The following is a 27,319-nucleotide window of genomic DNA, read 5'->3' on the forward strand; positions in this document are numbered from 1 at the left end:
ATGAACGCGAGTATGGGCAAGGCAGGGCACGTCGCTGTAGGGGATAATGACCGATGGTGAAGAGTAATGATGTCTTGCTTACGATGTTTTCTTTTATAATATACTGATGTTGTGTACAAATTTAAGTGTCTCCCTTTTCAATTGACCCATGGGATGCTTGTTCGTGGACAACCCCGCTGGTGACCTCAAAGGCATCAGTGGAAAATCCATATTTGTATGACGGGAGCAAGTTTGTCAACGCTGAGAGGGAAGACCACTCGCTGGTCTACAGATACAGCCAGGGAGTGGCATAGTTTCTCTGCAGCCTCCTGCAAAATATGTCAAAGTGGGTTTCTTGCCAACGTCTTAAGCCAGTGGTGGAAATTCCACGTTATTGTGGCAAGAGTAATATATAAATGTGTCGTTAAAGATTTGAAGCTTTCGTGACTGCAGGAATCCATACTCTGGTGACTTTGCCGAAAGAACGAAAGAGTATGTGTCGCTAAAACCCGCCACCACCCGACACAGCCAACTAGTAAGGGTTGTCACGTAAACAGAACGTGGCCAATTCGTCAGAAGTACAGCATCACCGGTGTGTGTTGGAGAGCCAAGCCACAACATTTACAATCTAAGTACGACGTTTCGCCAGTAATCACAACCAGCTTCATCAACACTTCATAATTACTCTTAGGTTTTTTCGGTAAAGTCACGTATGTAAAAAAATAATCGAAATAATATAAATATTTTATTTTTATTATTATTTGTATTTGTTTTATTTCTATCATTTTAATTCTAAATTTTTTTTTTCATTATTTTACCTACGTGACTTTACCGAAAGAACCTAGGAGTATGAATCCTTGCAGTCACGATAGCTTCAAATCTCGAACTTCATAATTGATGCGTGGCATATAATAAAATAACAACTCCGCAACGTCACGAATCCTGACCAATGGCGAGGCGAACCGGCGTCTCAGTGACCACGCCCACCTCGCGCTGACTCTATAAAAGCGCGCGTCCCGCCACGGAGCTCGCCTAGTGGAGGCCTCGCTCCATGCCGGGTGGGCCGCATTTTATTTTAATTAGTAAATTATAAAAAGTAAATCAAAGTTAATTGTCGACGGTCTGCCCGTTGTTGGTGGCGTGTGTTGTTGTTGTTGTCGTCGTTCGGGTTCAAGGTGCCTCTCTCGTCTCGTCGGCGGGAGCCCGTGGTGGCGAGGTGGGTTGATCGAGCGATTAGAAATAAAAAGCCGGTGCCGCTACGTAGCGCTTGGTCAACGTAGTAACTAAAGTTACGCTTTTTTTCTCTCTCAATTCGATAACTTACAAGACCTACGAGATTGTTAAACGAGGTTTGTGTGAGTGTGTGTCACGCATTGCCACATACCCCCGCGTCCGGTTACACAATCGTCATCAATATCGTCAGCCAGGGTCTATCCGCTGCTGGATCAAGGCCTCCCCACCGCTACCTCGCGGATTCCATCCAGACGCGTTCCCATTTCTCCGGCTGCCGTCACCCTTACTCACGCAGACCCTGTGTCAGCCCCTTGCTATCAGCCCCCTACCTTATTACAGATCAATTCACACCGTATCGGTCACCCCGTGCGCCTTATTAATCTCAACGTTTATCATACAAAGCCCCGTCGCAAGAGAGAAACACAAACACATTTTTTTCGTCTATATCGAAACGGCTGTATCGCCGTATGGATCTGCAAACTCGAATTCCCTGCACAAGAATAAGGGGTTGAACCGTATTCTTGGGTTTTTTCGGTAAAGTCACGTAGGTAAAAAAATAAAATTAAAATTAATAAAAGTAAAATAAAAATATAACAAATATCACGGGTTGACGGCTACGCCAATACTCTTTGGTTCTTTCGGTAAAGGCACGTAGGGAGAAATAAAATAAAACAAATCACGACGTTTCGATCGCAACACAAGCAGTCTTTATCAGGTAGGACAACCACAGCAAGAAAATGCCACCTGCTTGGACCCCGTGTGTCCACATCATCCCTTCCTCCCATCCTCCACGTCGCATTACCCCCCCCCCCTTGTGTATCCACAACGTGGTGTGCTGAACTTCTTTCGCACCGTACGTAGCTAAACGGAGGTGCGGGGTGGATGGACAACAAAGACAAAATCCCCCGTGTAGCGTCAACAGACTGTAGGGGCAAGTGCTGTTAGTGAGCACCTATGAAGGCCGGAGCTGTGCACGAGGGGGTGGGTGGCCAGCACCACGCCCGACCGCCTTTGTCTCCCCAGTGGCGATGTTTACACACCACGGGAAGGCCAATAAACACTGAAACACACGCGCGCACGCAAAGGGGTTCTATGCTTCTGCTGAACACGCTTCACCCTCCTCCATTCTCTTCGTTAATACCCACGACGTGTCTGCTTCACGTGTGTCATCGCAGGTTAATGTGCGTTCATCACGAATGAAAACATTTACGAGGCCTTTACGGGTGCTTAGAATCGGCTACGTCTCTTTGCCAGCATTGGTCTGCGTCTCTCTCACCTGAGCTCGGTTGTATATTGTCCCTATTACCTGCCCGGTTGTAAGTCTCAACATGAATTGTATGGGATACCTGGCCTTGGCTACCTGGTATCTACGTACAGTAAATTTTAGCTGTGACGGTCCCACCTGATGACGGAGACTTGTGTTGCCTCCGAAACGTAATTTATTATTTTATTTCTAATATTATTTATTTTTACCTACGTGACTTTACCGAAAAAACCTAAGAGTATGAATCCTTGCAGTCACGAAAGCTACCTGGTCTCATCACCTGTATGCCTCCTGGTCCTCTGGTCTTTGGCGTTTGAAAGGACTCACCTGTACAGCCAGTTTCGAGTCTTACCTGTGCGTTCTGAGCCTTTGGTGGTGTTTGTGGTAAACACACATCACGACGAACCTGGGGAGCTGGTCCTGGGTGTCCCCCAGTCCTTACAAGTCCAGTACCTCAACACTCACAAGTCGTGTGTTTGGTTTGTTGTCCTTCCCCCGCACCACCGATTTAGCACGGTTGGCTACGTACGGTGCGGAAGAAGTTCAACGTACACACACACACATCACAGGTGCAGCGTACACACGTCAGAAGTGGGAGACAAAGGCGGCCGCGCACGGTGCAAGCCTCACCGCCCCCCACGTACCCCATGCAGCCCTTAAAAGTTGCTTGCTTCACGGTTCTTGCCCCAACAGTCTACGAGACTTCAATGAGGGGATCTTGGTCTCTGTGCGTGTCTGGTCAGGCTCTAGGTGTCCCTGTTCGCCCCGACTTTGCCAGATCCTGCTCGGTATTGACAACCGCCCCCACCGCTCTACTGCTGTGTTTGCTTCTGGGTAAGGCTCTGGTTTCTAGGGAAGTGACCCCGCTGTTGTGACTGTGATTAGCAACCTCTGGTGTCACCTAGGAAGCACGGGCACTAAATGGGTCTGGCAAGAGGTTAAAAGGTAGACGGAGCTCTGCTATCGCTTGCTCTCGTCAATACTCGCGCAAGAGCCTCCCAATAGAGAACATTCAAGAGGAGCCCCTGTATATTGTGTATTTGGCCTCCTCTTCCCGCGTTGGCCGGACATCTTGGAAAAGGTGGGAATACACACACACTTTACCACCACAACCACCACACGTGACGTGCCGATTGTCCCGCTTGGGCGCCACGGTGGATAGGAGGTAACTACCTCGCCTGGTAGTGCAGGAGGGTCGTGGGTTTCATCCCTACCCTGATGCCTGCTGTATATTTGGAGTTTGTATGTTCTCCCCGTGGTCGCGTGGAATTTTTTCTCCACATTTACAATCAGCATCATGCGTTTTTATAGAATTCGGCTGCTATCAATTTCCACGTGATGATAAGCCACTTCGTTGAGCTATTATTTCTTTGATGGCCAGGCCGCTTCTGAAAAAGAGCTACATAGCTCGGTGGGCCTTACCTGGTGAAATAAAAAATAGTTTAAATAGCCAACGTCGCCGCGCGGTGCTATCTCTCGAAGAGAGGACAACTCGGAGGCGCTGTGAGAAGGAGCCGGAGTCACCCAATGATTATGCAAGCTCTGGGGTCCTCTTTATATCAAGGCGTTATTGGCCAATGAATGAGCGTGTGAGGGTAAACACTATCCACCGCTTCGTGGCTACCACCGCTTCGTGGCTACCACGCAAACAGCACTTTACCCCAGCACTGGGGAATATTTGTCTTTGTTGTGTATGTGTGTGAACTGATCTCCGGCCTCTCCCCTAGGTCGACTTGGCCTCAAATAAGTATCTGGCATAGGTCTGTACTGTTGATGAGCAGACAAAGAGGCAAAGGGGGATTGTTAGGAAACCTGCACCATCGTTCTTAAACTGCCGCGCCGCGAAAATCAAAGCGCCAACCTCCGGATCGTGAGTCCAACATGGGAACCGTTAAACCCACGGCAGCGGCCAAGTCCGATAAGAAGTCGTGATTGAATCGTCTCAGTCCCCCGCAGTGCCACGTCAGGCAGGCAAAAATATGCAGCCCAGCTGCCGTATGTTAGACCCAGCGTCATTTTTTACTCTGCAGCGTGGAATTTGAAGGGCGACTGCCAAAAGTGTCATGTTCAGACTGGATTAGTCAGCAGCTGGATATAAGCACACACCCCCTTTGGAGCAAGTCCGGATGTGCGTGTATGTCAGAAGAGTGCTTGTATCATGGGATGTCGTTAACGTCCCCCCCACCTCTAACAGTATAATGTGAGAATGTGTTGCTTATATCAGAACTGTGTGCGGTGTGCTTATTTGTGTGCGGTGTGCTTATTTTCATCTTCTGTTTGATTAGCATTGTAATGCTGGGCTCTGGGAGTAGCTGAAGCTTGTATAACTAGAGTGCTCGCTTTCTCACGAGCCTCATAAAATGCGTTACCCGTCAACTGGAATGTGCCGCTCGACGCTCACAGAACGTCCTGTCGAGTGGAGGTTGGTAAACATACGATGGGGGTTAGACCGGCCACCTAATAGCGTGACATCCGTGGCTGGTCACGATGACTATAATATCGCTTAAGTTTGCACCAAAGGGCAAAGATTGCACTTTTGCTAATATTTAACAATAGGGTGCCAGCGTAGTGCAGTGCCTCACAGCACGAAGGGCCTGGGTTCGACTCCCGACTCGGGCGCCCTGCTCCACTGAGTGCGAGCGAGGTTCAGTGCTTATGAACGTGTGAGTGAGGTTGAAGGAGATTGAGTTTGTATGTTCGTCCCCTGTTTTGCATGGCCTTCCTCTGTTTTGCTCCCATAACCAAAAACAACCCACACAATGTAACTCATGTTATTGGCCAAAACATCCCAATGCTGAATTATGTACCTGAAAATTACTCGATTGTGGTTACACATTGCAACCATCGCCCGCATCCCCCTGTCCTGCATGGCAAAAACAAACGATGTCATTGTTATCGGCTAAACATCACAATGATGAAAAAATTATTGCATATTACTCAATTGGAATTTACACGCAGCTGCAGCAGCAACATTGCGCCCCATTGTGAAAACTTGGCAGGACCCTCCTGAAAAAGAGTTTTGAGACTTGGTGAGGCTTTCCTGGGCAAAGAAGCATGATGATAACTTTAACAACAGGTCTCATTTACAACTGTGCTTGGGCTGGTGGAGGCGTTACAATTAAGCTGCCTTCGGTGTTTCGTACAATTGGTGACCCCTCCGTTGTATATTTCGTACGTGTTATTTTGTACGTGTTATTTTGTACGCTATGCTACGTGTGCTTTTTGCCCGTAACACGTTTGTTTCGCTTGACCAGGCACGTGGAAGAGTCTAAAGCGCAAGGTATGAGCCACAATGGCGCTGGCACCACCGCCGCCGCCGTTGTCCGCCGGTCACTGCGGCACACTGCGCCGCGAGCTCGGCCCAGACGCCGACACGGGCGGCCCCGCTGCACGGGGGCGACCGGCAGGAGCCGCGACCCCCCAACTCGGAGACGGTAGCCCCCCGCCCCGGACCGACGCCGGCAGCCCGCGGCACCGAGCGCGCCGCCTCGGGTCGCCGGCGCAGGATGTCGTTGGCCCCGCCTCGACGACGCTCGCTCCTTGCCACGCCGGTTCGGGCGAGCCGAGGCTCACGGGAAGGCGGAGGGTGCAGTCGGCGCGGCCGTCCGTCCGCCCGGCCCCCCGCGCCAGCGCCGCCTCACCGGCGCCGGGAGAGACGACGGTTTTCGGGCAGTGGCAGCGGTTGGATTTCCTGCGTGGCCAAAGTTTGCGAAGGAATTCGAGGACTGCCGCGGCGGGGTTGGGTACCGGTGGCGGTGGTGACGGCGTTTTACCGCGGATCGTTTCGGGGTGGAGCGCACGTCCGGGCGCCGCTCCCCACCGCCAGCGCGACGTTTCGACGGCGCAACAGGTGGCACGCAAACCCGGAGCTCACCCCACGCACCGTACGTCACCACAGCCACCGGCGCACGTGAACCCCTTCCTGAGACAGACGAGCGTCAATTTGCTCTTGGACGGCACCGCTGCTGCTGCTGGGTTTGTGGAGAACGCCGTGCCGGCCGTCGAGACAATCCATGACCACCGGCTGCTCAACGGAGCGAACGCCGGCAGCGTGGCGATGCCCGTGGGACCTGCCACGCACGGCGGAGTGACGGACGCGTCGAGCGGCCCGGAGCTGCCCGTGATGCAGCTGACGGCGGCCGTGCAGAGACTGGCCGCGGGCGTCGCGAGAAGCGGGAGCGAGCCAATGGTGAATCCGCCATGCGGCCCCATCGCATCGCTGCGCGAGTCTCCTCCGAGCGTCCGTCCGACGACGCTGACGAGGAAGCCCAAGCCGAGCTCGCGCAAGGCGAAATCGGATCGCGCGAAAAACCCGGACGCGAAGCCGAGCGCGGGCAGAACACGGGGCGGCCCTGGGAACGCGCCGGTGCGCCGGGTCGGCGCGCGGCTCGCCGGCAAGGGCGGCGGCACGTCGGCCGCGCACTCGGGGCAGGGGCAAGACGGGCGCGAGCTGGAGCAGCGCGGGTGGAGGGCCGGCAGTCCACCCTCGGAGCTGGGCAGCGGGGACTGTGGGCAGGACGGAGAAGAGGAGGAGGAGGACGGGAGCGAGGCGGTGGAGGATGACAGTTCGGAGGACTCTTCCGCGCAGTCTGTGGACCTCATTGGTGACGACGAAGATGACGGCGACGAGGAGGAGCTGCCGGATGGACCGGACGAGGTGGGAGATGAGGTGGACGTGAGTGACGGCAGCAGCACTGACGATGAGGGAGGTGACTACGCCGCGGCCTTGGACCTCGCCGTGAGCACTGCCGCCTGCAGGTGCGACTCCCGTGCGCGGTGATGTCATCACACGGCTCTGACAGATCATCATCACCCATGATTATATTTACTGCTGGATGAAAGCTTTCCCACGTCATTGACGTGACTCGCCTTGCGACGTAACATTCCATCAAGCCCCGAATTGTTAATTGAACTTTTTTGACAATAATGGGTGATGGAAGCCACTTCTTTTTGTGTTTAGTTTGTTGTCCTCCCGCAGCTCCGATTAGCACGGTTGGCTACGTACAGCGCGAAATAAGTTCAACATATGTACGTACAAGGGAGGGGTTAATGAAACATATGTGACCAGATCATTACGTGGCTTTTAGTCCAAAAATCAATATTCGTGAAGAATCAGTTTGCATATCTCAGAAACGCGTCGATGAAAGAAGGACATTTCATTGCTGTGAACACCCGGCGTGGAATTTCAAACTTGCACGTGGCCAGGGATCGGTAAGACTGTCCCTGTCCGTCTGTCTCCCCCGCAGTGTGCCGAGCAGCGCCCAGGACGGGCAACCCAAGCCGGCGCTCGTGCCCAGCATTTTCGACAACGTGCCGCCCACCGTCTACTTTGGCACCGCGGAGGAGACGAGTGAGAATTGCCATGTTCTGCTTCATGCCGGTTCCTCTACCCAGGCAGTGGCGTAGCAGTCGAGCGTGCAGTCGGTGCAACTGCACCGGGGCCCAGGTTGTCGGGCTGTGGAGAGAGTCGTGGGCATTGGACAGGAGCCTGGAGAGCTACATTTAGTTTCTTGCATCAGGGCTCATTCCCAACCCCACAGTTTCAACCTCACCATGCCACCCCCACCATGTTGCCACCCCCACCATGCCAACCCCACCATGACGATCCCACCTTGCCACCCCACCATGCCACCTCTGCCATACCACCTCCGCCATGCCACGGAGGGCTTAAACGCGCAAACGTTTTCGCGCAGAAAGGTTCAATCCACAGCCTCACATAATTTTTTTAGATTTGTTTAATGCGTCGGCTTTCACGACCAACATCATCTGTAATACAGGCGTTTTGGGTTAGATCTGTCTGCGGCCCTTTGCTGTACTGCCACCTCCTGGCAGCTCACTGCTCTATCAGTCTTAATGCCTACAAATCTTGATATGTGTTGGTGGTCACCGATACAAGTACCAACCAGGCTCGAAACTGCTTAGCTTCTGAGATCGGGCACATGCCAGGTAATTTTTGGCCATAGGCTTTGAATTTATATCGCGGTTTAACGTGACCCCCATCTGCAGACTCTCAGAAACACGGTGGGGCATGCTTATTTATGGGTCTCTATGTGGGTCTCTGGATGCCTATGTCAGTATATGAGGGTGGATAGCCAGCACCACGCCCAGCCGCCTTTATCTCTCCAGCGCCGACATCTACACACCGCGCCGGCTACTAATTTTAAGGCCGCGTCGACCTAGGGGGAGGCCAAGGGCCGCATCGAAGAGTGGTCACCAGCGTCGGGAAATGCAATACGGGGATCGTGAAATGGGTCCCTTCCGTTGACGCCTGCGTCCCGTTTCTCTCCTGCGCAGTCGCGACGCTGCCGTGGCCGCTGCGCAGGAGGCTCAAGTGGAAGATGAGCCCCGTGACGCCGCAGGTCGTGCGGAAGGCGTTGGCGCGCTCCCACTTCCGCCCCACCACTAGTAAGCGCCTCGCCCACCCGCCCGCCCGCCCACCTCCTCCCGCCCACCTCCTCCCGCCCGCGTCCTCCCGCCCACCTCCTCCCGCCCGCGTCCTCCCGCACGTTTTCTAATTATCTTGTCACGTTACGCGATCCCAATGTCGGCCGCTGTCGTTGTCCCAAGCGGCGGTGCTCGCAAAGTCCGCGGCCGCGGTTTGCCGTTCCACCTTTGGCCGATCTTCTCCGTTCGTTCTCAGATGAAGTCGTTGGACGCTCCTACTGCTTCTTCTTCTTTCGTACGGCTGATGTTGATGCAGAGCAACGACTTCAATTTCCCATTCGGGTGGCCAAAGCCAGACAACCGCGTCATGAGCAGTGGGAGTGTATCATCATCGCCGTGATGTCTCCTTCGTATTTGTGGATCGGGGCATTGCGTCGTTTATACGTTGTACGGTCTGTTCCGGATGACCACAGTCGCACAATGCTGGAGAGTTTTTCCACTTGTACATCAGTTTAACCGCATCTGCCATAGTTTGTGCGGGCGCGGTTTACACACGCCGCATGCGCCTGATGATGACGATTGTTGTTTTGAGCAACCGCGAGCTTCTCCGGAAAGTTCGCCGAAGAAGCCCTCGGCACACGGAGAACTTTACCCAAGGAGCTCCGAGGCGTGCGTGACGCGAAACGTCGGACGTCGTGCCGTACGACCGGCCGCGTAAGCGGTACGACCCGTAAAACGCGCCAGAGAGAGAGAGAGAGCGCGCGCGAGAGAGTGCTGCGTGTCGTGGCACGGCTGGCCTGTGCGGGAGGCTGTGGTGCAGGTGCAGCAGCAGGCAGCCAGGGGGCAGTGTTGCGCCGGGCGCTGTGGTGCACGTGGCCGCTGTTATAAAAAATTCACTGTCGTGCAGTGGGATGAGGGGGACAGCAGTGATGCATCAACAATCCCGGCGGTCGTGACGCACCCGTGACTCACGCTGCTGCTCGTTACTGCGCCCGGGGTGGCAACGTGACGGAGGACCCGCGCCCTCTTTACCATCGGAGAGAGACGGGTTTATTTTTCTCCGTGAGACATCAGTGGAAGCCCTTTCCTGATGACGACCGCTTGTGTTTCGATCGATGCGTCATCGTTTTTTCGTTATTTTCTTTGAACCTACTTACGTGACTTTACCGAAAGACACAAAGAAAAGTGGAAGTCGCCTTTACAAATACATGTAGTTTGTTATTGTTATTAAATCCCGAGCCTTCCCCATAAAATCTGAGATATAAGAAGGGGAAAAAAGTGATTTCTTTACTTAATATTTATTTTATTCACTGATTACTTTTCTTATGCTACTCATTGCGGGCGGTTTAAATTTACTCTGCTCAGTCGGTGTGAGCAGCTGAGGTCGTGACGGGCTTCTTTTTCTCATTCCTGTTGCTGCTCCATGTCCCCTGTAGCTTTCCCGTTCTGCTGTCATGCTTGTGTGTATGTTGAACTTTTGTTGCACTGTACATAGCCAACCGTCTACTTCATTGAGGGCGAAAGTGGCACGTAAAATGACGACTGATTGAACGATTGAAAGGATTTGCTCCATGCCGAGGAAATGTCTCCTGACTCAATAAAATGAGTACACTTTGTGCAAAGTCAAAAGTACAGGAGCGCTTCAATGTGGTTGTTCCATTGTCGTTGCGTGGAAGAAAGAGAAAACTGTCGCGTCGTAGGAATGTGGGCGTTCCACCACCGGCAGATAAATTAACACGGATGGTGCGTGTGAAATTACACGGCGACAATTTGGGAAGCCCTTCATCCAGCAGCGGAAGGGTCATGGCTAACGGTGATGGTGATAACGACATCGGGGTTCCGCGGTGGTGAGATGTTAACTACCTCGCCTGGTATGCAGGAGGTCGTGGGTTCGATCCCGACCCTGATGCCTGCTGCATATTTGGAGTTTGCGTGTTTCTCTCCCCGTGGTCATGTGGATTTTTCTCCCGGGTCCTCCGGCTTTTCTCTCCACATTTATAATCTACGTGCTTTGAGAGTATTTGACTGCTATACATTTCCACGCGATAAGCCACTTTGTTGAGTGATCATTTGTGGCGAGGTTGCTTCTGCAAAAGAGCTTTTAGAGTTCCGGTAACATAAAAAGTTTAATAGTTGAATGGCTGAATGTAAAAAGTAAGTGGGATTGGGCAGGACAGGTCTCGCTGGAAGGGACGGAAGTCGAGACTAATAAAGGAGTGGCAGCCCAAGGAGGGATCGCAACCCATCGGGCTGTCCATCAGCGATGACGTTACCTCGTGTGCAGGTGATATACGAGTTATGACGGCTTGGGGAGAGCTTCATTCAGCAGTGGACTGATCATGACGGTGGCGCTTTTGACTTTTTAATCCAATCAGGGCCTTCGACTCGAGGCGCTTGACGTAGCTTACAAAACGATGGGTTGAGGAATGAGTGGAGGGGGATGGGAAGGAGTGGAGTGGCAAGGGGAGGGAAGAGAAAGAGAACGGGCAGTCGCGAAGAGGGTGAGGCTTGAAGAGAGGAGAACGGAAAGGGTGGTTAAGGAATTGACGGTGGCCCGTGCGTGCTTCATCGGCGGAGGGAATGGATGAGAGTGGCCAGGCCAAGCGGGCCTGGTTGGCTTTGCCTGCGAGGGGATAACCTGGCGCGGCGCCGCTCTGTCCGCAGAGAGCCACGACTGGCTGGGCTGCTGGGGCCGCCACATGAAGTCCCCGGGGTTCAGAGCACTGCGTGAGCACCAAAAGGTGAGTCTCCCACTCCGTCGCTTCTAACCCAAAGCGTTTTAACTTGGGAATTTGTTGCGGTCGAGCAGAGGCATCGAGGTTAGTGGCCGCCGCACTGAACCCCGGTGACCTGAATTCCATTCTCGCGCAACTGGAGTGAGCAAAATACTTATGTGTCTATGTATATGTCTCTGGTTCTGTGTTTTATCTCTCTCTCAAATTTAGCATTCTCAGGAAGAACGTAATCAACCAGGTAGGGTGTTGACTGTTATGTTGTCCGACTCTCTGTTGTATTACATTACATTTCTAAGTATACTAGATTTGTGTTTCTATTTCATTTATACCTGATGATGATTGCTTGTGTTGCAATCGAAACGTCGTATGCTAGTATTTCATTTATTATTTTCTTTTGATAGGTGACTTGACCGAAAGAACCAAAGAGTAATTCCTGCAGTCACGAAAGCTCCAAATAAACGACGAATTAAAAAACAACGTTGCAAACGAGGCGTGAGGAATGCGATGAGAGTCGAGCCAATTCCCTCTGGGAAGGGGGCTTTAGGGCGGCTCCTCCGTAGTAGAGGCTCTTCCTCCGTCAGCAGTGGCCGCGAGCGAGCGATCGCACGGCCGCACCGTTGTTCCCGTGATTCGTACGATCCCTGCGACTCATCCCGCGTCTCGTCTCGTCCCACCACCGTTGTCCACCCCGCAGCTGAACCACTTCCCCGGCTCCTTCCAAATCGGGCGCAAGGACCGGCTGTGGCGGAACCTCTCGCGGCTGCGCGCGCGGTTCGGCCAGCGCTCGTTCGGCTTCGTGCCGCGCTCGTTCGTGCTGCCGCAGGACACCCGCGCCCTCCGCCTCGCGTGGGCCGGAGGCGGCGGTGGCGGCGGCGGCGGCACCCACGTGCGCTGGATCGTGAAGCCGGTGAGAATTTACCGAAGCGGCGATTGCGCCCGCCCGTCTCGCGAAGGATTTCTGGGGCTTGTGCCGTAGTGCTATTGTTGTTATTATTTATGATTATTATTATTATTATTGCGCCACTTGTTGACCCAGGAAAGGCGAGATGTTAACGGAGTTTAACACGTGGTAGGCTTTCGCGATTAATATCATCCATAGTAGAGGTTTTTTGGGTTAGATCGCGTAAATATTGAAATGTGTCGTTAAAACCCGCCACCACCCGACACAGCCAATTAGTAAGGTTTGTCACGTAAACAGAACGTGGCCAATTAGTCACTAGTACAGCACCACCGGTGTGTTGGAGAGCCAAGCCGCAACATTTACAATCCGAGTACGATGAAGCTAGTTGTAATTACGAGCGAAACGTCGTTAACTGCCTCGCCTGGTATACAGGAGGTCGTGAGTTCGATCCAGACCCTGATGCCTGCTGCATATTTGGAGTTTGCACGCTCTCTCCCCGTGGTCGCGTGGATTTTTCTCTGGGTCCTCCGTTCTTTTCTCCCTTCCACATTTAAAATCGACATGCGTTTATTAAAGTATTCGGCTGCTATAAATGACCACGTGATAAGCCACTTCGTTGAGCTATCATTTGTGATGGGCAAGTCGCTTGTGAAAAAGAGCTACACAGCTCATTTGGGGCCTTACCTGGTAAAATAAAAAATAGTTTAGTTTTTAGTTTAAATGGCGGGCCGGATGCAAGCCCGCTGGCCGCCACAGGATTCCCCGCTGCACCGCGTGGTGAAGCGCGTGGGCGTGCGTGCGTGCGACTGTCTCTCCAGCCGGCGTCGGCGAGGGGGATCGGGATCAAGGTGGTCAGCAAGTGGAGCCAGCTGCCCAAGATGAGGCCTCTACTTGTACAGAGGTAGCGCCACTCGTCATTTTTGTGCAACACGTCGACTTTCGCGACCAAGATCCACGAGGTTTTTTTTTTAGATCGCGTAAATATAAATGTGTCAGGTTTAACAACGCATTTATATTAACGCGATCTCACCCCAAACAAAAACTAACCTCTAATTGTGAACTCTTGGTTTTGACGGTGAAATTCGTGGCGATACCGTTCGTCGACGAAGTGCGTTTCATTATTTTTTTCCAGGTAATTTTTTTCGTTTATTTACTTTAGACAATGACTACGACCTGACACCAAAGCCTGAATGTGGCGAGACTAAATGAGCGAATCTGCATGAAGACTGGTACGGAGATAATTGAGCGAACGAGCGTGTTGTTTGTCACGGCTGCTCAGCACGGGGCCCTAAAGTCCCAAAAACACCGGTGGCCAACTTGGGAAAAACTTTCGTTGGGAGGGAAACTCCTCGGTGGAGCCGTGCGAGGGAAGAAGCGGAAAGGGATGAGTGTTCTGACCTGCAGCGAGTGGGTGAGCGTCGTGAGTGTCCGGGTGAGCGGCTGCGTTGTTGTCACCTGAGGAGTGGTAGTTGACACAAGTCTGCGCGGGAGACCCGAGTCCCCTGACGTGGAGCAGGAGGACTCGACGAGTGACGCGACGTGAGCGGGTGAACTGCGGTGGTCGCGTTTGAAGAGCGTGACGGGCAGGCGACTGACGTGCGTGCATCCGCAGGTACCTGCACAAGCCATACCTCATAGACGGCAGCAAGTTCGACCTGCGCATCTACGTGTACGTGAGCTCGTACAACCCCCTGCGTGTCTACGTGTTCAAGGACGGCCTGGTGCGCTTCGCCAGCTGCAAGTACGTGCCCGGCGGCGAGCCGGTCCCGACGGGAGATTGTGCGCACTCGGAGTTGTCCTCATCTTGGACGTAGATTCATGAAGTTGTGCGTGATGATGACCCCGGTTGAATTAGAGAGCGGGGTTGTTCATAAAAGCGGTGGTGTGGTGATGGTGACAGGAGGACAGCGTGGGAGGGGTTAGGGTCGGTTCGGTTATGTGTGTGTGTGTGAACTTCTTTCACACCATACTTAGGCCACCATGCTAATCGGAGGTGCGGGGAAATGAGTGATGGGGGTTGGGGTAGACCTGGTCCGTAGCTGGGAGGCAGTAGCAGCAGGAGGATGGGCAAGGGAGAAGAGATGTGGGGGTTGTTTTAAGGGAAGCAGGCGAGAGTGAAGATGGCACAGTGCAACAGAGCATGAAGAGAACGTCATCGATGGCACCTTTTTTTGCCAGGATCACGGTTCGCCTTTTGGCGTTCTCTGGTCTGACACTGGGCCCTAAAGAAGACTGTCTCTGGTAAAGGCCAATCAGTTTCAAAGGCAATGCCAAATTATAATCGGAGCATTCTAGATTTGAAGCTTTCGTGACTGCAGGAATCCATACTCTGGTTCTTTCGGTAAAGTCACGTAGGTAGAAAATAAAATAAATCGCGACGTTTCGATTGCAACACAAGCAATCATTAGGTGGGAAAACCACAGCAAGAAATTTTTTTTGCATGTTCACCACAGGTACGTGTGGTTAATGCGAATTTGATTCCTTGCAAAAGGCTTCCATTTGGTGTTTTAACATCTTAACGCCACGGCTTACATCAGCGGCGAATGACATCTGAACCCAGCCTTGTGATGAAGTATGATCAAACAACCCCCATGGCCAGTACCACTCTCCCCGTCCCAGAGATGCGTGTAAGAGTCCAGGTTTTCCATTGAGACTACAGTCAATGTTGCCGTTGAATCGGCGATCGCGATGATGACGTGTCTGTATTTTGTCTGTGCGCCTCATCGTATTGACACATGCGTGTCTATCTCCCCGTGCACACCCTCAGCGGGAGTGGCCCAGGTAAGTTGCGGCTGAGTGTACATGTGTTTTTGCACAATTAGTCATTTACAATGTTATATGGATTCGCACACGTCGCAAAGTCCCCCTCCCCCGCGGACTTTAACGTGCTGCCACCGTCACACGCTCGTACGCACGCACACACGCTCGCACGCACACACGCACACACGCTCGCACGCAGGTACTCCTCTTCCACGAAGACTCTGGGCAACCGCTTCATGCACCTGACGAACTACAGCATCAACAAGAACAACGCGGCCTACAGGAGCAACGACGACCGCACCCAGTGCGAGGGCCACAAGTGGTGAGCGCCGGACGCTCTGGGACCCCCCCCCCACCTCCCCCCCCCACCCCCCCTTTCTCTCGCTCTCGCCGGCCACGGACCATCGCTTAAAACTGTCCGACGCGCTTTCCCGGGTCGTACCCGCGCGTCGTTTGGGGCGGTGGCCGACGTTTCGCTTCACGTGCTTCTTCAGGAACTCGGATGGAGTGGCTCGAATTCTCCCTCAATTTTATATCTATCTTTTGTCGTTGTCCTTTCCTCCCGCACCTCCAATTAGCACGGTTGGCTACGTACGGCGTGAAAGAAGTTCAACATACATATAACGTTTCCGGCTGCTGCTGAGATGTTCACCACCGATAAATACCAGGGTGAACCCACTTGCTGTACTTCCGTACGCGTCTGCGTGGTGTGTCTGCGTGGCACGGACCCGTGAGGGGCGTGAGAGCGCCCTACGGCGCAAGCTCGAAACAAAACACAACCCGTCGCCAGCGGGAGACCGTCTCAAACGTTTGGTGGCGGTCTCGCGAGGAGGAACCATCGTCGCGCGCTACTTCACTCACGGGCGCCGCCGTTGGGTGGGCGATTCGCGCCGGGGAGAGTTCACCGTGTTTGCGATCCGGGGCGGGGTTCTCTCATATACGTTCTGCCGGCTGGCTGCGTTGCCAGGGTGTGGACCCGTTGTTACCGCTGCTGCCACCGCCGCCGCCGGCTGTCAAAACGTTTGTGCGACGGGGTGCGGCGTGTGTTTGGCCGCGGCATACACAGAACGAAATCGCCCGGCGAGCTGATAAGCGCCCACCCACGCCGGACGTGTCGCTCCTACCGTGGGCGTACCACCAACCGCGCACCCACCCGCCCACACGCGCACACACGCACACACATGCCCACCCGCACGCACGCAGGTGATAAGCGGCACCGGAGAGCGGAGGGCACGAGAGGGGAAGAGATAAGGGCGCCACTTTCAAACGGAGCGCTTGTGAAGACGGGCGGTGGCGGAATGCTAATGGCAGAGCGCTGAGCACACAGGGCGGGGGTTGGGGGGGGGGGTCGGCGGCGGTGCCGGCGTGTGACGTGTTTGCTCTGTGCCTCGACTTGGCAGGGCCTTGAAAGCGCTGTGGGGCTACCTGTGTGACAAGGGAGTCGACTGCCGCCTGATATGGGAGCAGATCAAGAATATCGCCGTCAAGACCGTCATCGCGTGAGTGCCCCCCCCCCCCCGCGTCATCGCGTGAGTGCCTCCCCCCACCCTGCCCCCCGCGTCACGCGGCCGCCCTTGTGGCGTGGGACGGACGCGGACTGATTTGTTTCTTTGGTTTTATAATCGATGGAGAAACCTGACGTGGTGTGTAGGGGGTTACGTCTCCGCATGCACTCGCGACGGGAAGGCCTATTTATTTGTCCTGGCATACGCTGGAAAATAGGCATTTGCTGCATTGTTGTCCAACTGGCTCGTAACTTTTTGGCCACTCCACCACCACCACCACCACAGGGGAAGGGTCTCCAGAATCCGGCGAAATATTGGGATTGTGGTCTGGGGTATGGAGACCGAACGAATTTATTTTATTTTATTTATTTTCTCTGCGGTGAATTTTTTTTCTCTCGTTATTTACGTATTCTTTTTTTTATTTGATAAGCAGTGGGGATTTCTTTTTGGATTATCTGTGTACGGAACTGGATAATTGATGTGCAGCGTTGTGGGATGCAATTGCATGAATGACACGATATAATGAAAACATTTTCATGATATCTGGTACCAGTGGTTCGTTGCGAATCAGGATGATACAACAATGGTTCATTGTGATACAGGATTATACAACTCATAATAGATTGGGGCGGGTAGCATGGTGGGGGAGCGCCGAGTGACATCTGAACCTGCCCTCGCCCCCCCACCACTCCCCATCTTCACCATCCCTCATTGACCAACGTGGTGAAGTATGGTCAAATAAGCTTCATGACCAACAGGGGGTGAGGAGCCCATCATCCAGCAGTGGATTGACATGGTCTGTAAAATCATTACGTGAGTATCAAAGCTAGTAACCTATGGAATTCATGAAATTCGAGCCATGGCACATTGGACCGTGATTCCAAACCCCAGTGATAAAAACCTAATGAGATGGACCCAGACTGACCTCACTTTGTTGTTGGTGCGTTGTGGGCACTGTGTGAGCATGCTAGATTTGAAGCTTTCGTGACTGCAAGGATTCATATTCTTGGGTTTTTTCGGTAAAGTCACGTAGGTAAAAAATTTAAATAAAATAATATAATATTTTAATTTTTTACCTACGTGACTTTACCAAAAAAACCCAAGAATGTGAGCATGCTACGAACCTGGCAATGTAATCCCGGACATGGCTGACATCCGTGGCGAATATCCGAACCTGTCCTGGGCAATGCCCCAAGTTGACTTATCTCTTAATGAACACCTGGTGCGATGTGTAAACATCCTGACGCCTGTATATTTGGAGTTTCCGCGTCTCTCTCCCCGTGGATTTTTCTCCGGCTCCTCCGATTTTGCCCTCCACATTTCGAATCAACGTCACGCGTTTGCAGTATATGGCTGCTGTAAATTTCCACGTGGGATGAGCCACTTCGTGGAGCTATCAATTTGTGGACGGCCAGGTAGCTCGGTGAGCATTACCTGGTAAAATAAAAAAAATAGTTCAGTTTATAAGTTTTAAAAATAGTTTCGTAACTTTTTTTTAAAGCGTGTCTGCTCGCGTGTCCCGCGCAGCTCGGAGCCGTTTGTGAGCAGCCTGCTCGCCCAGTTTGTGGGGAACCGCCGCTCCTGCCACGAGCTCTTCGGCTTCGACGTCATGCTGGACGAGAAGCTCAAGCCCTGGCTGCTGGAGGTCAACATCTCGCCCAGGTGAGCCGCGTGCTCTCGCCCCTGCCGCTCCCTCCCACGTGGTCCGCGCCAGAAAGCCGTGCAGTAGATGCTGGATTATAAGCACACCTTGTGTATGAGTGCACTTCTGATGTATAAGCATCCGATGGGGGAGGTGGGATCGTTAGGGAATACTCCTGATATAAGCACACTACTCCAGTTTCCTCCCACGTGTATAAACACTCATTCTTAGTCTTAAAACATCTTAATATTTAGAGGAGTGCAGAGCTCGGGCAAATGTTGGCAACTGCTCACCTCCTGGCTGCCTTTCAGCTTGTCTGTGGATCCTCGACAAGGCTGAGATGCAATTTGTATAAATGACCCCATGTAAAACTAAACCTTATTTTTCACCGATTTTCCTGTAAAAAGACCAAAATCCTCCATCCACTTTCACAGCATTAAAACCTTGCGACGCGTTTCCTGCTTCTGCTGCATGCGACTTATTTACGGCAGCTTCTTCAGGAACTTCTCCCGCGCGCTAAGAGTTTTTTGACCGCCTTGGCGAGGGTTTCTGCCGTTGTGCTTCATACCCCTCTCCGACCTGGGGCGCCACGGTGGCGAGATGTTTTACTGCCTCGCCTGGTAGACAGGAGGGTGTGGGTTCGAACCCGACCCAGACGCCTGCTGTATATTGGGAGTTTACGTGTCTCTCTCTCCACCGTGGTCGCGTGGGTTTTTCTCCGGGTCTTCCGGTTTTCCCCTCCACGTTTAGAATCAACGTCACGCGTTTGGAGTTTTTGGCTCCTATACATCTCCACGCGATGAGCCACTTCGTTGAGCTCTCATTTGTGGCCAGGTCGCTTCTGAAAAAGAGCTATAAAGCTGCTTGCGTTGTGGCCGAAACGTCGTGAGAATTGTATTTTATTATGTTTTATTTTTATGACTTTATTATTTCCCTTCTACGTGACTTTACCGAAAGAACCAAGAAGATTAATCCCTGCAGTCACGAAAGCTTTAAATCGAAAAATATACAAATAGTTTAGTTTTTAGTTTAAGTGGCCTGTTGTCGCGTAGTGCCGTACAGCACAACCGCGAAAAATCTTCGCAGTCGAATTTAAAACTCGCAAGCCCGGGTGGGAGAGTTGACGGGAACGCTGTGCGGTGGTGCGCCCGTGTGCGTCGCAGCCTCCATTCGAACTCGCCGCTCGACGTCGCTGTCAAGGGCCAGATGATCAAGGACCTGTTGAACATGGCTGGCTTCCAAATTCCAGCCAGGTAGGGGGAGACGCACGCACATGTTCACGCGCACACGCGCTCGCACACACGCACACACGCACTCACGCACGTTACACGCTCGCGCATTGCACGCGTCACAGCGAGCGGATTCCCAGCTTGCAGGGAGGCGGTGACGGAGTGAGAACCGGGAGCGACGTTGCCACCAACGAGCGCTCCAAGCACGCGTTCTACCTCTCCCCACGCAACCTCGACGAGGTGAGACAATATTCCACGTCCAGCGAAGCGTCGCCTCCCTGCCTGCCTCCCTGCCTCCCTCCGTCCCTCCCCTCCCTCTCTGCCTCCCTCCCTGCCTCCCTGTCTCCCTCCCTCCCCTCCCTCCCCTGCCTACCTCCCTCCCTCCCTCCCCTCCCTCTCTGCCTCCCTCCCCTCCCTCCCCTGCCTGCCTCCCTCCCTCCCTGCCTGCTTCCCTGCCTCCGGGCGTTTTCCCAACGTGTGAGTTCTCGTTTCCTTGCTCCTCTTTTGCCATTCGTTCCTCTCCTGGGCGATGATCTCCACGTCCCACTCCACAGTCCTTCAGATCTAGGCTCGCCACTTGGAAGCACCTTTTCCAGGCCAATGTTTCGCAGAAGGGGGGAGGGGGGCGATGTCGCTGCCGTGTCTAATCCCAGTTGAGTAATTTTCGGGTAATTTTTGAGCATTGGGGATTCTTTGATATGCCAAAAGGGGAAAAGCAACAGTTTTGAAACGTGGCATCAGGGTGCCTAGCACCAATTACATTGTACGGTGAGTCTATGCTGTAACGCGTGTTCACACAACGCGTTTTCACCATACCATGGTTCTTCTATCGGGGGATATTTTTTGCACGATGCGTAACGGCGCCCGTTGTTATAACCCGGTTTATGAGCAATCGACGACGGACTACTTGCTTCGCCTGCGCTGCCGAGCGGCATTGGAATTCTGGGTATACGCACGGAATGATACCGTCCGCGCGGCGGCTTACTCTCATATCAGTACTTTTTTCCCGCCATGGGAATAGCTGCAAGGTGACTCAAATGTGATTGAAATGTGCACTGTTTTATTCATGCCCAATAAACGTGTGCACAGTAATTCCTCACTTAGCTCGTTTCCACTTTACGCGGCACTTTTCAGCAACGCGCGAATCGCGTTAAATGAGGAATTGGTGTACGTTTATATTTTTGCTTCCTTTTGCAAAAAGTGTGTTTGAATTAACGGTTTAAATAAGCTGAGACAGGCGGAATATTTCTAACGAGCGTGCGTGTGTGCTCCGTGCGTGTGCGTGCGTGTGTGCTCCGTGCGTGTGTGTGCGTGTGTGTGTGCTCCGTGCGTGTGTGTGTGTGCGTGCGTGTGTGCTCCGTGCGTGTACGTGCGTGTGTGCTCCGTGCGTGTGTGCGTGCGTGTGTGCGTGTGTGCTCTGTGTGTGCGTGTGTGCTCCGTGCGTGTGTGCGTGCGTGTGTGCGTGTGTGCTCTGTGTGTGCGTGTGTGCTCCGTGCGTGTGTGCTCCGTGCGTGTGTGTGTGTGTGCGTGCGTGTGTGCTCCGTGCGTGTACGTGCTTGTGTGCTCCGTGCGTGTGTGCGTGCGTGTGTGCGTGAGTGCTCTGTGTGTGCGTGTGTGCTCCGTGTGTGCTCCGTGCGTGCGTGTGTGTGCCTCACGGCGCCGTGGTCTGGTGGCGGTGGGCGGCTCAGCGCGGCACGCTGCTGGACACGCTGACGCCGGGCGACGTGCGGGTGCTGGTGGAGGCGGAGGACGAGCTGCGGCGGTGCGGGCGCTTCGAGCGCGCGTTCCCCTCTCCCTCCCCGCGCTACCTCGTCTTCTTCACGCAGCAGCGCTACCACGACCTCCTGCTGCACCGCTGGACGTTGGTGCACCCGCCCGGCACCACAGCAGGTGCCGTCGCGGTCCCGCCTCCCCCATCGCTCGCCCGCCCGTCCGCCGATGACGCGATGCCATGCGGCGATTCGCTTTTAGGCCACGTCATGGTCTGGCCAAAATCTGTGTCGTAACACCCCTTCGCCACCTGACATAGCCAAACAAATTAAGGGGACATCCATTTAGTAGGTACGCAAAAATCTGTCAAATTGACCCCTCCCCCCCCTCCCTGTACCCACGCGTACTTTTTACACCCCCCCTGCTTGACGCACCCCCCTCCCCCCCCCTCGAATCCTATAAAACGGCTGATATTTAATCCACGCAGAAACGATCAAGGATTAACAATATTAACGTGTTTAAGCAAACAGTCCACCGCCGGCTGCATGAAATAATTAAGTTGCGTACCTTGGCCACTTATTTTGCTGAGCTGCGTGATAGCTGCAGTCAGGGGTACGGTGGCACACGAGTGACACCTCTCCCACAGTCCCACTTGTCCCGGTAGTGCTTGTCTGACAGCTGAAGAAACTGAACTGTTTGAAAGCCAATGTAGACAAATTATTATCGAGGCTTCACCACCCCCCTCCCCCCGCCGTTTCCTATGCGTACATTGTCAGTAGACCCCCCCCCATACGCAAGCGTACGCATTTGGGTTAACCCCCCCTTCCCCCTCCACGCGTACTAAATGGATGGCCCCTAAGCTGTCACGTTTACGAGTGGTTAATGACGCGCCGGGTGTTATTGTTTCGGCTCGCTCGCCGATTGAAGTAAAATAATTAAATTCGCATCGCGAACATTTTTCAGTGAGACGCGACATCGCGCTTGAGACTGCGCCAAGCATCTTCAGGACAAGATCCAGGAAGTTGGAATAAAATGCAGGGAGTCAGAATGGGGGTCTTTATCATCACGTGACATCACCCAATAATAAAATGCAGGAAGTCAGAATGGGGGTCTTCACGTAACTTCACCCAATAATGAAATGTTAATCGTAGTAATGGCTTTGAAAACCTGCCACGTGCCAAGTCGATTTGTTTATGAAGGTGTAGCCCAACAATTTCTTGCTCACGCCACTGCTGCTGGATGGGGCCTCCTCTCAGAGGGAGATCTAGAGAGCCCCTCCAGAGAGCAGTGTTGGCCCTCTCTTCCACGACGATCGCCCGACCGTGTTGGAAGAAGAAGCGGGAATTACCCAAACTTTACCCCACCGCACGCAACCTGCTGATTGACGAACTGTGGCGTTGCCCATTCGCACTGCTGGGTGGACAGAGGCAGTTGTACCGTTGTTGAAACTTTCTGCGTCGTGGGATGGAATCGATCCGACGACCCTCTGGGTTTTGCAAGTCCGTGGCGCTAGCCATTACGCGACAGCAGAATCCCAGCGGGCAGCACGCAGTCGTAACATTCTAACGAATCTACGTTTCTTGTTCAGGCATCGATCTTCTGAAGCGCCTTTGCAAGAAGGGCGTTCACCTGGGCCCTGCAGAGGACCCCGCCCACATCGTAAGTAGAGGTCGGGAACGGTGCGGCGCTCGGTGGTGTGGCGGTGGCGGTGGTTGAGTGATTGTGGTGTGAAACTACTGGACTTCTGTGAAAAAGAGCTTCGAAGCTCATCGGATTTATCCAGGATAAATCAAAGTGGTGGTGTGATTTTGGTGGTGGCGGTGGTGGTGTGGATGTAGCGTGGCAGTGTGCTTGTGGAGCAGTTGCTGAACTTACGAGAGGGGAGCGGTGGCGCCGTGGTTGGTGCACTGCACTCTAAATCCACTGACCCCAGTGATGGTGTTGGTGGTGTTCTCAGTGGGTGTTGTTGCACTGCGTTACGAACCCGGCGACCCAAGTTCGATTCCCGCTCACGGCCAAACACCGCTGATGATTATCTGAACCGGTGATGGGCCTCCCCTAGGTCGACTCGGCCTCAAATGAGTACTGGTGCGGTGTGTAAACATCGCCACTGGGGTGACAAATGCGGCCGGGCGTAGTGTTGGCCACCCACCCCCACGTGTGCCTTGCCAACCTTCATAGATGCTCATCGCTAACAGCACTTGCCCCAACAGTTTGTTGAGGCTATGCGGGGGATCTTTGTCTTTGCTCTAAGTCCGACTCGTCGTCGTCATCATGTTCCTCTCCGTGCCCGCTCCCTCGCCCCTCGCCATGCGCAGTGGACTCCGTCGGCGAGGTCGGAGCCTCGCCCCCGCGCCGTCGTCACTGGCGAGGCCGCCAGCGCCAGGTGGGAGACCCTCGCGGGGAGACGCTCGCAGCTCGGGCGCCGGCAAATCGAGCCGTGCGACGAGGGTGGAAAGCAGCAGCAGGAGGAGGAGGAGAAGCGTTGTGACCTGCAGTGTGTGGAGAGAGTGTGTGGGTGGGTGGGTGAGTGCATGAGGGAGTGTGTAGGTGGGTGGGTGTGACCTGCAGTGTGGAGAGTGGGTGGGTGGGTGAGGTGAGTGGGTGGGTGGGTGTGTTGCTGTGACCTGCAGTGTGGAGAGTGCGTCAGTGAGTGAGGTGGGTGGGTGGATGAGTGCGCGGGTGGGTGAGTGCACGAGGGAGTGGATGGGTGGGTGTGACCTTCAGTGTGGAGAGTAAGTGAGTGAGGTGAGTGGGTGAGTAGGTGAGTCAGTGAGGTGAGTGGGTGAGTGAGTGAGTTCTGACCGGCAGTGTGCTGGTTGAACAGTGGATGAGTCAAACCAGTCAGGATGGCGGAATGGGTGAGTGAAGTTTGTGGGAGCAGTTGTTAGTATTATGGTTGTGTACCCAGGAAGGCCTCACTGAGTCTCATGACTCAATTTCAGGAGGGTCATGTCATATTTCTGCAGTAGGGAACAATGCTCATTATGTTATATTCCTAATGAGTTGTTTCCAGGCGATTGTTTTCTTAATGTGTCGGATTTGCACCGTAATGCCAGAGACACAAGGACCTAAACTCTTACGAATGACGTGACGGGATCGTTAACATCCACTGCGAAGCAGATTATATCACGGGTAACACCCGTGCAGTATTAACCGGGGCAGCCTGCTTAGACGCCAACCGTCAAACCTCTGCGCCAAACGGTGAATGGCACCGCCGCCCCGGAGGCGGCATAGCAGCGACACGGAACGGTCTCTTTAGTCAAGTTGACCTGTTTAACCAGGTGAGAACCCAAGAGACGACCAGGGCCAGGCTCGTTTGCGAGAGTGATGAGGACGCGACCGAGGGCCGACGAGGCTTAGCTAAGGTTCAGGTCGCATCGGCCCCCGTGGCCGACTATTGTGACGGGAATTGCAGCCGAGCAAAAGCCTTCGCAAGGCGGAGATTGCAGTTTTCGCGGGGTGGGGTTGAGGCCATCGCAGTTGAAGCCGACGAAAGTTTGTTAAGGGGAATGATTGGTGGTCAGGGTTAAGGGTTATAGTTAGGGTTTGGGTCATCAGTTGTGGCCGACTCCAGTCTGTTAAGGGTTATGGTTTGTTGTCGGGGGTTCGGGGTAGAGGTCAGGCCTGGGGTCACATCTCTTAAGAGCCGTCTGCCGTGATGAAGTGTAACTAATTTCTAAACAGAGCCATAACTCGCGCGGGGAGGGTTTTTGTCATTTCACCGGCGACCTCCACAAACGACGGCACTCCGCTCCACGTCTCGGTTGCTTCCCAAGTGGCTTGGGAATGAAACGCCGCGTTTATTTGGCCGTCGTTTTACGTACTTATTCTCCGAGCCCAGTTTGACTACGGGTGGCCAAACATGAAGTCGGCTCCGTTATTAGGTGTTGGTGTGGGGGGGGGGAGGGTGTGTGTGCAATTCCACCCTCCCCCGCTCCCCCTCAATATTGTCAGGTCACCCACTCAATTGGTGAACTCTGTAAGTCTTCTTAGTCGGTCACGCTTTGATCTTCCGTGCGCGGTAGTAGTCATCGTCGTTGTTGCCTAAAATTGAAAGCACTTTGTTGACGAGCGATTTCGTCACGAATTTCATAACACCTACCCCGCCCTTCCGCGCAACTCTTTCGCTGCTTGTGACGAGACCGACCGACGTTCGCTTTCGCAGGGCGGCCAAGCCTCCCGCGACGGAGCCGGAGGAACGGGAGAAGGAGCCTACACCTGGGCCCCAGGTGTGCGGGATAAGCTCCAGCCTCGGATTTATGGCTCTCTCGCAAACCCAGGGCGTCCACCGAGCCTTCCGCGCGGCCGGTAGCGTGGGCGACGTCGCTTGACACCTCCGCGCAAACCCCCGCCCGTCGTCCCGTCGTCATCCCACACCTCTCGACAGCCCTGCCTCCCGAGTCGCATGGCCCCATCCTACACAATCTCGCACGTCAGGAGATTGTGGAAGGGTTGTCCCCTACTACGCAAAAGGTGGTATGCTCCGAGGCAGCCGTCCGCACCTGGGAAGAAGTTGCGATATGATGGTGCGTGCTGCAAGCGGGGCGAGCCACCGCGCTTGGTGGAGTGGGGGGGGCAGGTGGGGGGGGGGGGGTTGGTGTTTCACGGAGTTTGCCACCCGTGTCGGCTCCCGTGGGGGGATCGCCGTGCGTGTGTGTGCGCGTGCGTGCGTGTGTGTGTGTGTGCGTGCGCGCTCCCCCGGGGCCGTGTTGGTGGGCGCGGAGTGTTTGTGTCGCCCTGTGCTCTCCCAGCCTGCGCTCCATCTCCCTGGGGCATGTTTACTCTCGGAGTGTTTTTTTTTCCTTTTATTATTTTCCTTTTATTTTTTGTTGCCTTAAACCCCTGACCACTGACTGTCTGGGTCCTATGCAAGTGCGTGGTATGCGCCAGATAGTGCTGAATTATAGTTTTTTTTGTGTCCCCTTCCCTTTAGTTCTTTTTAAGTGATTATTTATACACGCTGCACCCATATACATGTTTTTTTTTTACATTTCATTCCAGCGGACGTTTCCTGTGTTGGCGGGTGACACGTGCTCGGGGGTTAGCGGTTGACCCCGTGGGATGGCGGGGAGGGCGGGATGGGAAGGTCGGGGTGCCGACTTGCCGCGGCCGCTACTGCCGCCACCGCCTCTGCTGTCACGTCTGGGCGCCCTCGTGTTTACACTCACGTGATTCAGTACGGCCGCTCGGCCCTTGTCGTGGGCCCGAGCGGCCGGGCGGGGGAGGAGGCGGGGGGGCGGCCACCGTGGCCACACGGCCATCGCCCCTCTCCCAGCGCAGACCGGGCCGCCACCGCCACCGCCGCCGCCACGGCGTGAGATTTCGCAGAGCCGCCCCGCTTCCCCCCCCCCGCTCCCTGGCCTCCGTTTGCCGCGCGCGCTCGCTCGCTTAAGAATGCTTTGAATAGATATATCTGTGCGCTGGTGCTGAGGATGCAAGCCGTCGTGCTTAATGATTATGTATGGCCACCGCGGCCCCCGCCGGCACTCCACCGCAGGCCGTGCTTTTTTTATTTATGTGCGTAAATTTTTTTTTCCTTCCTTCCCTCTGGCGAGTTTGCGAGCGCGCGCCGCTGGTAGCCGCAGTGAAGAGGACGGCTTCCGTCCGACCGCCGGCTTCGTGTTGCCGCCGCGTCTCACCCCTCCGCGCGCGTGGAAACGTGCTCCACTTGCACTTTGGTGAAAACGTTCCCGATGGTTGTGTCCCCGATTTTGCCGACGACGAACAGGGGTGGATTGGGGGGGGGGGGGGGCTAATTTATCGCGAAGGTGCGATGCGTTTCGGTCGTTTATTTGAGATGTGAATCTCGCCGTATGCTCAAACTGAGATGTGTGTGCCTTGTCACTACTGGTTGAGGTGGCCAAAAATCTTTTTTTTTTGCTTTTTCCCACAATTCTATTGCAATAGTTCTAAAGGTGTCTTGTCACGAGACAAAGTGACCATTCGGTACTCTGGCAGGGTGGTGCGTCACCCT

The 27,319-nt window shown here is 54.1% G+C and overlaps 1 protein-coding gene across 1 annotated transcript; it reads left to right on the plus strand.

Annotated features, from left to right (window-relative positions):
- Window positions 1-1,038: 1,038 nt before the first annotated feature.
- On the plus strand, window positions 1,039-25,883 carry TTLL4 (tubulin tyrosine ligase like 4). The gene is made up of 17 exons (XM_078865765.1): window positions 1,039-1,195; window positions 5,731-7,234; window positions 7,723-7,826; window positions 8,771-8,881; window positions 11,525-11,601; window positions 12,290-12,502; window positions 13,315-13,397; window positions 14,109-14,237; window positions 15,456-15,578; window positions 16,657-16,755; window positions 18,289-18,423; window positions 19,567-19,656; window positions 19,773-19,872; window positions 21,321-21,522; window positions 22,931-23,001; window positions 23,661-23,728; window positions 25,511-25,883. The coding sequence occupies exons 2-17, from the start codon at window positions 5,769-5,771 to the stop codon at window positions 25,674-25,676; spliced, it is 3,237 nt and encodes a 1,078-aa protein (XP_078721891.1). The 5' UTR covers window positions 1,039-1,195; window positions 5,731-5,768; the 3' UTR covers window positions 25,677-25,883.
- Window positions 25,884-27,319: the final 1,436 nt, after the last annotated feature.

This window comes from Lampetra fluviatilis, chromosome 21 (genome assembly GCF_964198595.1).
Source record: "Lampetra fluviatilis chromosome 21, kcLamFluv1.1, whole genome shotgun sequence".
Lineage (NCBI taxonomy): Eukaryota > Metazoa > Chordata > Hyperoartia > Petromyzontiformes > Petromyzontidae > Lampetra > Lampetra fluviatilis.

Bases quoted from the DNA above. Each gene is read 5' to 3' on its own strand.
- TTLL4 (XM_078865765.1), top strand. From the start codon at position 5,769: ATGGCGCTGGCACCACCGCCGCCGCCGTTGTCCGCCGGTCACTGCGGC. The intron at 8,882-11,524 runs GTAAGCGCCTCG...CTCTGTCCGCAG, and splicing joins CCACTTCCGCCCCACCACTA to AGAGCCACGACTGGCTGGGC. The intron at 13,398-14,108 runs GTAGCGCCACTC...GTGCATCCGCAG, and splicing joins AGGCCTCTACTTGTACAGAG to GTACCTGCACAAGCCATACC.